The following is a 13,823-nucleotide window of genomic DNA, read 5'->3' on the forward strand; positions in this document are numbered from 1 at the left end:
CGAGATCCATGTACGACTTCGTTGTGTGCACACAGATGCTGCTCTGTTCAGCAGCAGGATTCACCACTGAGAACCCAGTCTCAAAAGCATATGTGAAGAGCTGAATAGAGGTAAGTTAAGTGCTCCACGCTGTACTGTTCGTGAGTTAAATTTTGACCAATCTTCCAAATATTGCTGCAGTGTTCGAGGGAAAGCTAGAAGGATATAGAGAAGTGGCAGTATGACCACTGATTCAGATAGATAATCTTGTTACAGCTAAACATAATTACCACCTTTTACAAGTGAAAAACAAACAGGATATTTACAATGGGTATCAAGTATTAAGCAAAGCGCAAATTATCTCTATTAATACACATCAAAATTTACATATAGGTACTAAGACTAGCTGATTAACCAAATATCTATTAGAACTTCAAGACGCCTCTGATGTACCACTTCCAGACACAGATCTGCTTTTCTTAAAAGGAACAGTGACTGAATTACCTGGCAGCCATGTCATAATCTCCCTTTTCCACCAGATGTGTTATATAAGCTAAGCCAATATCCTAAAAAGTAAAAACAAATAAATACAATAAAGATTCAACTTTTTTTTGACAACATCAAAATTATAAATAAAATTAGTCAAGTTACAAATGTTTTATTTTGCCCAGGATACCAGAATATGTAGGGAAGTAATAGTACAGTAGTTAAAATGAAGTATAACCATAAAACACTTACCAAAACGTCATGTCTCTTAATGTTCTTCTGACTAATTTCAGCAGCCATAAGAGCTTCCTATAATGCAGGCAATATAGATAAAATGGCATAAAATATTTTTTTTTTTTTTAAAAAAAGAGAATAAAATGTATCTAGTTATTAAATACATACATCAAACTTTCCGGCTAAGCACTAAGCATAGTTAACTGGCTATTTTTTTTTTCTAGAATCAATGGGGGATATGAATACAACAGATCAGACTTGAAATGGTATCATATCCTTGACAAGCAATCAGCTCAATTTCTTGTAGCACCCTCTGACACTCTCTCTTCATTTGATCCCACAAATGAAGAGGAAGCTTGTACTCTCTTCTCATCTTCCAACTCTACCTCCTGTCCTCTTGAACCCATACCCTCACAAATTGGAAGGTCCCTGTCTTCTGTGCTCATTCCACCTCTAACTACAATCTGTAATCTCTCTCTCTCTACTGGTATTATCCATCACTATTCAAGCATGCAGTGATAACGCCTATTTTGAAAAACAAAATTCTGACCCAAACTCTCTCTCAGCTCCAATGCCCCTCCAAGCTTCTTGAGAGAATTGCCTACACTCGCCTCACACACTTTCTTACAGCAAACAACCTACTGGATTCTCTTCAGTCAGGCTTTTGCTCTCAATACTCCACAGAGACTTCGCTGACAAAGGTTGTCAATGATTTGGTCACAGCAAAAACTGAAGGCCATTACTCTCTTCTAATTCTCCTGATCTCTCTGCTGCATTTGACACTGTTGACCACTCTCTCCTCATACAAACGCTACAATTCCTAAGTCTTGAAGGCACTGTCCTATCCTGGTTCTCATCCTACCTATTCGCTCTTTCAGTGTTAATTTCTCTGAATTCACCTCTGCTCAGCTTCCTTTATCAGTTGGAGTACCACAAGGCTCAGTCCTAGGTTCTCTGTTATTCCCTATCTACACCACTTCTCTTGGAAAACTAATAAGCTCCTTTGGATTTAAAGTATCATCTCTATGCGGATGATACACAAATCTATCTATCCTCTCCTGATCTCTCACCATCTGTGTTGTCTCGTGTTACTGACTGTCTTTCTGCCATTTCATCTGGGATGTCTTCTCGCCAACTCAAACTCAATCTTTCAAAAACTGAATTATTAATATTCCCACCCAAAAACAGAAGTTTCCTGCCTGACATTTCTATTGATAACATGACCATAATCCCACCCCGCAAGCTCACTGCCTAGGTGTAATCCTTGACTCACAACTATCATTTATTCCCCACATCGACTCTATATCTAAATCATGTTACATACATCTAAAGAACATTTCCAGAATACGCACATATCTCACACAAGACACTGTAAAAACCTTAATTCATGCACTCATCTCCCACATCAACTATTACAATTCCCTCCTTACCGGTCTTACCAAAATCAGAGTTGAACCCCTACAATCTGTTTTGCATGCAGCGGCTAGTTTGTCTCTACACTGGTTGCCTGTTTATCAAAGAATCCAATATAAAATCCTTCTACTAACATACAAGGCCGTCAACAAAATTGCACAGAAAGACATACATCTCCTCACTTGTCTCAAATATTTCCCAACTCGACACCTCCGTTCTGCACAAGGGCTGCGTCTCTCTTCCACTCTCATCACATCCTCCCATTCCTGGTTACAGGACTTTTTTCGGGCTGCACCAACTTTGTGGAATTCCCTCACTCGCACAATAAGACTTTCCTCTAGTCTTCAAACCTTCGAGCATTCTCTGAAAACCCACCTCTTCAGACAAGCTTATGATATTCCTCAACCAGCATCTTAATCTCCCTAGGTTACCCCATTATCACGCGACTAACTTATCACACAGCACACTCGATACTTTTTACCTTTGCATTCTAGCTGGTCCAATGTGCAATATGATGTAGCATGTACCCTTGTGTTTTCAAACTCCCATTGTCCCATAGATTGTAAGCTTGTGAGCAGGGTTCTCTTACCTCTCTGTCTGTCTGTATTACCCAGTATTGTTTTATCAATGTTTGTTCCCAATTGTGAAGCGCTACGGTATTTGCTGGCGCTATATAAATGTTGATGATGTGTATTGTAAGACTAAGTACCTGTCTTAATTTTATGAATCAAATCAGATTTAGGGCTTGTACACACAGACTCTTACCCTGGTCCCATGAATACGTTCAGCCTGAGATGTGTTCAACACGGGGAATGCAGCTTAATCACCACTGTAATTATGGCTTATTGAATCTCATGAACATAATGCTGACGGTACACACACATTTTAAGAATTAAGAGGCAAACATGGATGCAGCATTTCTCAATTTCTTAAATCCTTCTTCCATCCAGCTTAAACTCAGACTAACCTTACCACAGATACAGAGAAACAAGCCCTTAAAAGTACAATTTATAATGTGGATAAACAGATGTAAGCAATGAACATATATCACTTGATTTCAAATTACAGCACATTGTCTCCTGAATTTTTGTGCTCGATCTGGATACTGGGAGGAAAGAAAATCTGCTCTGTTACTAGTAGCACTACTTGTATTTCCTTTATTAAGTCAAGCAGACTTCTGAGGGAAATTTATTAAGCAGCGGATTCTGCAAGTCGCCAATATTCGGCGACTTTGCAGTGGATATTTAAAACGGCAATAGCTTTCAAGGCAAAACTTGCTGCTTAATATATTTACGCCCTGGAGTTTGCCTAACTTTGGTTTTACACTTTTCCATTGCTATAGTTGCTGGAGTTCACCCTAAGAAAAGCAACCAGATACATAGCTTACTGTACTGCCATCAGTTGCAATGATAAGTATTATGGAGGACACCACAGGAAGAACCATGCTATATTTTAGATAGAGCTAATAGCATGAGACACAGCATGGGTTATAAAATAGGGCTCAGCGTGTACACTGGCCATAGAATAGAGATTAGCATGTACACTGTTTACAGAATGTTGGCCAACACTAAACTAATCACCTAACCAAGCTCAGTTTTGTAGAATGATCATAGAACAGGTCTCCACAATGTAGGCTGGTCAAATCATGGGGCTCAGTTGTGTAGACTAGAAAGAATAGGGCTCAGCCCTGTTGTATTGTGACATGATTACCGTTGCTTGAAATTGCAATGCTCATTAATTTTATCTATCTATCTCTATCTCTATCTCTATATATATATATATATATATATATATATATATATATACACACACCGTATATACTCGTGTATAAGCCGAGTTTTTCAGCATACTTTTGTATGCTGAAAAAGGGCACTCGGCTTATACACGGGTGAACTTACCTGGTGTCCGGTCCCTCGGCTTCAACTTCTGCATATGCGTTCCAACACAGGAAGTTCGGCATTTGGAACGCAAACTTGCGTTCCAAATGTCGAACTTCCTGTTGTTGGAACGCATATGCGTTCCACTGCGGGGTGGATTTACAAGCCGTTCGATCACATCTTCTGGGTCTCCAGGTTTTGCCTTGATTTAAACAGCACCAGTACCTCCTCTACTTATTAATGATGGTTCTGACAGGGTAAGTTCCTAACTGGAAGCATTTTGCTATATTTGTATAGCTTTTCTCTGCCTTGTAACTCTGAGTTACCGTTGTTTTGAAGTCCTCAGTCAGTTGCTTAGAAGAACTTGCATGCTTGTTGAGAGGAGGCATAATATCCTTATATATTTTCTGACTCTCTCTCTCCCTCTCTCTCTCTCTCTCTCTGATTTTATAATCATTTATGAATGTTCCTTGTCATCTAGCTAAAAATGATTTCATAGATTGAACCTATCATTTTTATTTAGGTTTTTAAATTAGCGCTCTTTTCCACCCTAGGCTTATACTCGAGTCAATAAGTTTTCCCAGTTTTATGTAGTAAAATTAGGTGCCTTGGCTTATATTCGGGTCGACTTATACTCGAGTATATACGGTATATATATATATATCTATATATATCTATCTATCTCTATATAGATATATTATATATACACACATATATATACATACATATACTTATTTTGGTCGTAACTATTCTCTCTCGTGGCATTCTTGCGTTCTGCAGACATCCCCTCCATTACTGGTGTAAAGCACTCAAAACAAAGAGTGACTGTTCATGTCCATATACAGCCCACACACTGAGACATTACACTGTTGCCCGGGCCATTATGTATAGACATATTTAAAACAAAGGTTATTCTTTTAGAAAAAATAAAAAATAAACTTTTCCTTTTGGGTATGAGGAGAATGCTTACTTCACTATCTAGTCTAATCTCCACTTAAACAGCTGTAGCAAAACCTAAAAAAATAAAAACAAACAACCAACATCCAGCTTTTACAATTAATAATGTTAAATGATGGCAACGTATGTTGATTACTAAGTATATACATACTATAGATTCTTGTACAGTCCTATAGAGATCACATATAAATAAAGTACCTCATATTTCTTTCTCCCCAGCAGCCAGTCAATGTGGTCATCTTGATCTCGTTCTTTGGCCAAAACAACATCTCTTGGACTTATTATATAGAAAAGTGATTCACCTTCAGCATACTCTATAAAAACAGACAGATGTATACAAGAAGACAATATAAAATTACTACTTTATAAATATGAAATTAATCATTGGCAAATACTTAGGAGTTACAATCATTTACCAACTGCACGTGTTGCACTTTCTTTTCGCTCATAAGCAAATATGCTGATCCTGGGAAAAGGCAGCCTTTAGGTGCGTTCACTGGGGTGAGAAACTGTATGGTAATTGTTTTTGTCCAGAAAATGTCAGTGTGTAATCCCTTTTGAAGAGTCTAAGCACATAGGCACTCAACACTTGTTGGGACTTCAAAACCCCCAACACTTCTCACTTTTTATCTATACATACACATTCATGAAGAATATGGTACATGATGAAGACTTTGCAGTTTATTAAAATAAAAATGACTATATTCATTCTGTGCTCGAAGGAGAATCACGAAGATTGTGTGTGTGAAGTTTTAATGGCAGTGGGGTGTGGTTTTTGGTTTTGCAAGCCCACAATGTATGGGATCTGACCAATTTATACAAAACAATTAGATTCCTGGTGAAGAATGGTCATATAAAGTGTTTGCAAAACTACATAAAAAGGTCCATTTCTTTTAGGAACAAACATACCCGGTACATTGTATCATTTCTATAGATGCCAGGTCACAAAACCAGCACTCTGGTTTGTGATCTGCCGGCATGAAAAAATGTAGATGATGATGTAGAAACATTTTATATTGCGGTTTGGAAAATACTAAATGTGATCCATCCATGTCATATATGTATAGATGCATTTCTAACTTTACACATTAAAAACACAAGCCGCAACAGACAAGGACAATTACACAGACACAGAGAATGATAGAGTAATGACAGAAAATATATAGTAAAGCAAACAAACAACATCAGAGAACCTGGTAAGAGACCCACTTTAACATTAACAATTAAAAAAAAACAATTTTCAACTTCTTACCCAAGCGATAATCCCGGCACTCATTCTCCTGAAAGCCCCTTACTGTTATAGCATCTGAAGAAACCTCTTCACATGAATCTGCATGTGGCTGAATTATATCAAGCCGGGGCCTGGCACAAAAGACACTGTTCTGAAACAAAAAATACACAAAACTCAAATAAAGTCCTATTTTCACTTATTTGGGTTTCTTTTAATATTTAAAAAAAAACAAAAAACAAAAAAAAACATAATTTGTCTATTGAATGTTGGCTACGTTTTTATATCTTGAACAAAACATATTGTATGAATACATGCAGAAAATACTATATACAACAAGCTCAAGTCATCAGCATTTTACAATTGAAGAAAACAAAAACACACAAATCAATAAGATTCACGGCGCTAAATTGTACCCAGGGATCTCTAAAGAATTCTTCACCCTAAATCAAGATAAATAAAAAAAAAAAAAAAAAAAAAAAAAAAAAAATTATTTATTTATTTATTTTAATTTTAATTTTTATTTATCTTGATTTATGGTGAAGAATTCTTTAGAGATCCCTGGGTACAATTTAGCGCCGTGAATCTGGATTTTTTTATTGATTGCAAACTATCTGATAGGTCTGTGTACCCTGTCTTATCCATGATATTCGGCAGCTTCATTGATCATTGAGCGCTGACAGTTTTTTCTATTTCTATTAAAAACACACAAATGACATAAAAAAATATTAATGCTAGCCTAACAAGAAAGAAAAATGTTTTGTTTAAGACTGGAGGTTTGATTGCTGCTTGAGCGCTCACTATTCTGTATTAACTTGCAGAGGCCTGTCCTATGTCCCATGGCAACAAATGTACAGTATCATGTTTCCATGGAGACCTGCTCTTCAGAGTGAATGCTGTATAATGGCTGGCTTTGCCCCTAGTGTGTACAGACCTCACATTTAATACAGAAATCCCATTTAGAAATGAATGTTGCAAAGCAGCACTACCCATCATAAAAGACTTCTCTATCTGAAGTGAGGGCTGACCACTCTGTTTCCAACTTTCATATAGAAATAAATATGTCAATTTTACTGTTAAAGGCAATTATAAGAACTCATGTAAACCAGTAAATTTAGAATAATCTATATTGATGTAACACATATTAAATATAAAATATGTTTATATGTTGTCTGCAAATATATTGTACACACGTATATATTATACAGTATATATTTTGAATGTTAGTTGTGTATATGCAATAGGTCCACGTTAATGCAAGATTATTATATGATACCACTTTAAATTCTAAGGATATTAGAAGTCACCAAGGTATTTAGGGACTATATAACAGTACGAAGGCCACCAGCCATGGTACCAGGATTTCTAGAGGGTGGTTTTCTGATTTTGTAACAAAACAAGCCATTGACATGCATTAACAATTTTTAACGTTAACTAGCAGGCTCACCCGGTGTTTTGCAGGTCTGATTTGTAGTGTGAAGCAGTTTTCTTATATTAGCAAATTATTTGGTAAATAGACCATTTTGTTTTTTAGAAAATATGATTTGTTGCTTTTGTGGTGTTATGTTGTGGTGAGGTTTCATTCCAGCAGGCAAACAATTGTTTACAAATAAAAAATAAATAAATGATGTTTTCAATATTTGCTGCTTTGTCGCTATATGGTCTAATAGGTTAATTTTTCGATACTAAATAACTATGTAAGATTTGCCAGCTTTACCTTGAAAGCTGTGGAAGATATTCGCCAAAAAAACAAATAAACTTCTTCTATATATCTATATACACACACACACACACACACACACACACACACACTCACGAGTGAAAACAGATGTCATGATATATGTTCATTACAACCATGTCAAATAAATGTTCATTACTAGCATTTGGAGCTCACTGTAGGCTTCCCCAATACATTTACCTACAATCAAAGCATTGTTGGCAAATTCAGAAATACTGCATTAGTGGGTATGGTACACTAGAAACAATCATTCCTAGTAACAACCCCATTTACATTAAAATGCTAGTAAAACACATGATGCTGATGAAGAATTTAAGCTAGTCCGTAAGAGCCCTAATCTTGCAATGAACACCTTTTTGTATTCAATTTTTTATAGTAACCTAATTCCCGACCACATGTGCACAAACATACATACCAGGGTCAGTTTAGGCAGATGCCAATTAACTTAAAATGATGTATTTGGATTGTGGGAGCAGAGGGTGTGGCCTCTACGTGATCATAGCAGATTCATATCAAGATATTCTATTTTCCAGGTCTATGCAGTGCAAAGCAGAAAGTGGAGGCCCCTTATTGGGGGTAATTCACTGATGACTATTAGCTAATGTGATGTAAAGTTAAAGTACTAGGTAAATTAATAGTCAGTCATTTTACACTCAACACTGCTTTTCATATAGACAGCCATTGTCAGGTTAGGTCGGCCAGCACATCATTCTAAGTGGTAGAATAGTGTATCTGCCGATCCTGTGAATTGTGCGTGCAAAGCTTCCCAAGTGCATAACTGGCAACATATTCTTTTTTTAGTGCGCAGAAGTTTAGCAAGGTTATACGTGTGGATCGACCAGTCTTCACAGATGCAGAGCTCACATGTATGAACAAAGGGTAAGTTTGCCTTATGCAGTATCTGTAAACATAATATTGTACACTGTCTAGTTGCTATTAAAACCTTAAATAAATAGGTTTTTTTTGGGTTTTTTACTTTTGAGCAAAATGCTGTATTACAGGAATCTAAGAGTAATACGGTTTTCTAACACCATAGTTGACAGCTATCCCTTGTAGATGCGTTGCATTCTTGGAAACTTGTCCAGAAATTGTAGACTACTGCAATTTAATTAACATAACAGCACTCACAACCAATAATACATTATGTCAACCTTGCAGGGTGATTATTAGAAATTAGCAGTATGTTGTCCTTCATAAAAAGCACAACATACTTTTTAGAGAAAACAAAATAGATTTTGGTCTTACTTTTCTATCACATAGAAAATAATGTTTCCTGTGTTAGTGGTTTTATTTTTCACAGATAAAGAAAAAGATTTTTCTACAGATGGGGTAAAGTTTCTTGCAGAAAACACTGCCCTATGGAAGAGGAAACCGTTGAGAATATGTGTTATCTTGTGACATATCTGATTAGTTTAGCTCGGATACTTGAAAGAATTGTAGAGAACATTCTGCACCCTGGAACACCATTCAGTACAACAATCTCTGTCCATCTACAGAATATACAGAACACACTGTATAACTTATTAACATTAAGATCAGTAAGCAGGAAGTATTTTCTAAGTTATAAGTGTAAGGTTATATTTACCGCTTTTTCTGAAGTCTCCTTTACAAAAAAAAGCATCACAAACTGATCACAGAGAGGTGCTATTCCACTAATGAAGAATTCTGTATCAAACTGTGACACTAAACAGAGAATAAAAGAAGAACTATAAACAGGGGAGAAAATAAAACACAAGAAATATGGGTTAGGCAATCTGGGGTTCTCCAGCTGTTGTGGAATTACAAGTCCCAGCATGGTCTGCTAGTCAGAGGCTGCTAAATAAACTATGCTGGGCTATGCAGTTCCCCAACAGCTGGAAAGCCTCTGAGCTAATGTATGAATTAGCTGGAACTATTCACAAGCATTATCTCAATCAAATCCTGCTGTCTTCTCTGATACAAGCCATAGTGGTCATTACACACAGCATTACAGCATGAAAACGCTCATGTAGGAAATGGCTGAACATTCCACGCCATTCCATTTCATCAGTTTAGAAGGGCAGACATCTGAGCCGGTTCTGCTAGAATATCATTCATCCAGAGGCAATATTACTGGGATAAGATTTCCAACACACTATTTCACAAACTGAAAATTTGTCTCGCTTTCCACATATTGCTTAAAGGCTTGCAACAAGGTTTGATCTACAAAAAAAATGTAGAAAGCTAGTTCTTGAATGAAATTCTGATAGGTCTCTACTAACATACTAACTGCATTTAACCAGCGTTTTACATAAGGACATCAAAAATAAAAATGCATGCTTTATATGCTTATTTACTGTACTGTATATGATTTTATATAATAACTTTGTTTTTGTTATCTTGTTTCTTTACTCTAAGCAATGTAAGACCATTTGCTATATCTATATATGCTCTCTATATAACATACTATGCAGTAACAATGACGAACAAGTAAGGTTCCCCAAAAAATACCACCAGTAGGTGAGTTTGTATTACTAACCTACAAGTTGCTTGTAATGAAAGAACATTGCTAGTATTGTCTCAAGTGCATGTGTAAAAAAAATTCAGGAACTTGGTAGAACCTATATTTGTGATAATCTAATAACATATCTATAATTAATCGGTAAAACATTAGCACAGTTATTCTGTTTACCATTGATTAACATGAACACGAGATGCTTTATTGATTACAATGTCTATAAATTTAACTACAAACTCCAATAAAAAAATATCCACCAGCGGACAAAGAATAATCAAACATTGCAGGATGCTTGCAGTCCCTTAAGAATAGGAATTAAAAAAAATAGGAAATTCATGACAATGGAAGTTATACTACAAGCAACTGCCCCTCATGAAAGATCTAATTTGCACATTTAAAAACTCACTCACATTACACAGGGGTTGCTTAAACCCTGTTTATTGTTAAAAGAAAAGTAATTTATTACCTATCTCAACATAACGGTTAGGCAGGTCCCTTATTTCACTGGCATGTCGCTCTTTCACAGAACATATCTGCAATAAACAAAAATATATTAGCAGGTACTTTACACCCTATCACCTTATGTTAGGCTTGTTGAACCATCACTGGATTACATCCTGTGGGTCAACTCTTCAGCAGTTTACAATAGAAAGGATAGAAATACTCCATTACACTTTACATTTAAACAGAGCTTAAGTTTAACTCAACATACAGTTGAAAAATGTGTTAAAGCCCCATGCTTTAAATAGAAAAAAATGGCACTTGCATGGGATTAGCTGAACTTAATATTAAATATTGAGCTCAAGTACCTTCACAGATTTCCCCCATCCAATTACAAGAGTTAAACTGTCCTTCCAGAAGAGGCTGCATGGGTACATGTCTGGACGTAGACTGGTATCATCTCTGGGCACATTAGTAATCCTTTGTCTTGTGATTATGTCAAATATCTTTATGCCCTATAAAGCAAACACAACATACGGTAAATAAACATAGTTTAAAAATAATAGAGCGATATATGTGCAAGTAGTCCATAAGTGTATAAAAAGGTTGCAATTTGCACAATTGTTTGGTACACTTTAATATACTCTAATACTTTATTTTTATTACAATTTTATAACAGCACATAAGTCCAACGATAAACAGCTTCATTTAAATAAGCAAAACATGTAGTTGAGCAAATACATCCATATAATTTAGGATTGTGAGATCTACAAAAGCTAAACAAATATAACAAGTGACTCTTCATCCAAAAACATACTTTCTAAATTGCATTCACAAAAACAGCATACTATATAAAATATTGAGTAAGTAAATGTATGTAGGGATGGGTTTATCTATATAGGACAGTCATTAAGTTATTATATTTAGAACTTTGTATTACTTTGGTGTTGTTATATCAGTAGTCTCAGGAAAGATTTAAAAAAAAAAAAAAGTTAGAAATAAAATTTATATGGGGTAAAACAATACATTACAACAAGAGGGGAATAATATTGTAACCCCTGTCTTTCTGTTGTTCAGAAAGTAAAATAACAAAAACTAATGGACAGAAATAGGGAAGAGGGGGGGGATGGGGTAGGGGGACACTGAAGTTGTAAACATAATTTTCTATACTCACAATGTGGCAATGCTTGATGATGTTCAAAGTAGTGATGTATGCCGGAATGAATGTATTGTAGGATGGTGAGTGTAGCGTTAAGTCGTTTATATAATACAAGTGTTAACAAACAGTTGTGAGAGACTAAAATAATATCTATAAAGAAATGCTCAAATAATTATTATATCATTACAATGTACAGTATGCCTGATGCACAGTATATTTGAAATACAAACTCTTTGCGATTATAACAAAGTAAAGTAATAAACATATCTTTGATATAGACATATAAAACAACGTTCACATTTGGCACTTAAACATGCTACAACAAATGATCCTGTATTTGAAAACAATACTTCAAAGTTTGCACCTGTCATTGATGCAATCAAGACTAAATTATTCATAGAAAGAGGACCAAGCATGTATAAATCATTTACTTAGTCATTATCCATCATAATGCTCTGTTGCTGTTTATGTGATTGAAGTCAAGACAAAAGGTAACGCCAATGAACAAAAAGTGATGAGCCATTATAACTATATTTATTCAGACTGAACTACATATGCTGACACTTAAATAACAGCCTGTTTACTTTGGTTTCTTGATTTCTATTTACATTTCATACAGCTAAAGTGTTAAGTAACAATTTTATTTCAAGTTACCTAAATGCATCTGCCAAAAATGGGCATATTAAAGGACATAGAATAAAATAAAAACATTTAATGTTAAGACTGTAATAGCTTCTTCTAGACCACTAACCACATCATAGGACAGATGCTGGTTGCAGTTATCTGTATTTAGTAGTAAGGCACACTGGGTCAAACTGTAATAATGATCACATCCCTTAGAACAGAATTCCTCTTACCACATATTTAAAAGGACTGTGTATGTCAAAGGAGCAATATTCTATCATCTAGTGTTTCTTCTATGGTTTTCTGCAGCCTTTGGCAACAGCGAAGTGGATTCATGATGTACTTTGGTTCTCTACTGAAATAATTTTTCAACTGAAACAGCAGTAGCTTCAATAGTTGAAGTAGCTGCTGTTGTTTTATCAGATCAACAGACAGCTGGGGCACATGCACACAATGACACACGTCACCCCATCTCTGCAGTCATTAGAAAATTGTGACTTCAGAAATGGGATGATGTGCATTACACTAGAGTTCTTGGGGGTGGGTCAAAATTGAGATTGCATTTTTTGCCACCACTGGGAATTTCTTGCTATGGGGGTAAAAGGAAAATAAGCAAAGGAGGTGGTGTTATTTGTCAGATAAGACGAAGGAAGAATATTTACATCCAAGATGAATGGTAAGGGGTTGATGGTAATAGAGAATAGGGGGGAAAATGTTCAAATTTGTGCTGCCTAAAAGGAGGCTGGGCTGGTGGGGGTTTCTGTTTTGCACATGATGTTTCAAATGTGTGTTCATGTGATTGTATGTGTCCTTAAGGCTGCATGCCATGATGCATGTCATTAAGGCTGCATGATGTATGTGGTGGTATGTATGCACCTCTCCAGGTTGCATGCAGTGGTGTGTAGCCTTCAGGCTGCATGCGGAGGTATGTATGCACCTCTCCAGGTTGCATGCGGTGATGTGTATCCTTCAGGCAACATGCAGAGGTATGTATGCACCACTCCAGGTTGCATGCGGTGGTGTGTATCCATCAGGCTGCATGCGGAGGCATGTATGCACCTCTCCAGGTTGCATGCAGTGGTGTGTATCCTTCAGGCAGCATGCAGAGGTATGTATGCACCTCTCCAGGTTGCATGCGGTGGTGTGTATCCTTCAGGCAGCATGCGGAGGTATGTATGCACCTCTCCAGGTTGCATGCGGTGGTGTGTATC

At 36.2% G+C, this 13,823-nt stretch overlaps 1 protein-coding gene across 1 annotated transcript in view; it reads right to left on the minus strand.

The window, feature by feature from the left end:
* Window positions 1-13,823, minus strand: part of VPS41 (VPS41 subunit of HOPS complex) — a 199,865-nt gene that overhangs the window by 70,311 nt on the left and 115,731 nt on the right. Inside the window, exons 9-15 of the mRNA XM_075212579.1 lie at window positions 11,198-11,344; window positions 10,855-10,921; window positions 9,498-9,595; window positions 6,199-6,328; window positions 5,145-5,260; window positions 718-774; window positions 484-545 (exon numbers count right to left, since the gene is read on the minus strand). Coding sequence (XP_075068680.1) covers window positions 484-545; window positions 718-774; window positions 5,145-5,260; window positions 6,199-6,328; window positions 9,498-9,595; window positions 10,855-10,921; window positions 11,198-11,344 — 677 coding nt within the window. The remainder of the gene's footprint in view (window positions 1-483; window positions 546-717; window positions 775-5,144; window positions 5,261-6,198; window positions 6,329-9,497; window positions 9,596-10,854; window positions 10,922-11,197; window positions 11,345-13,823) is intronic.

Source organism: Mixophyes fleayi, chromosome 5 (assembly GCF_038048845.1).
Source record: "Mixophyes fleayi isolate aMixFle1 chromosome 5, aMixFle1.hap1, whole genome shotgun sequence".
Classification (NCBI taxonomy): domain Eukaryota; kingdom Metazoa; phylum Chordata; class Amphibia; order Anura; family Limnodynastidae; genus Mixophyes; species Mixophyes fleayi.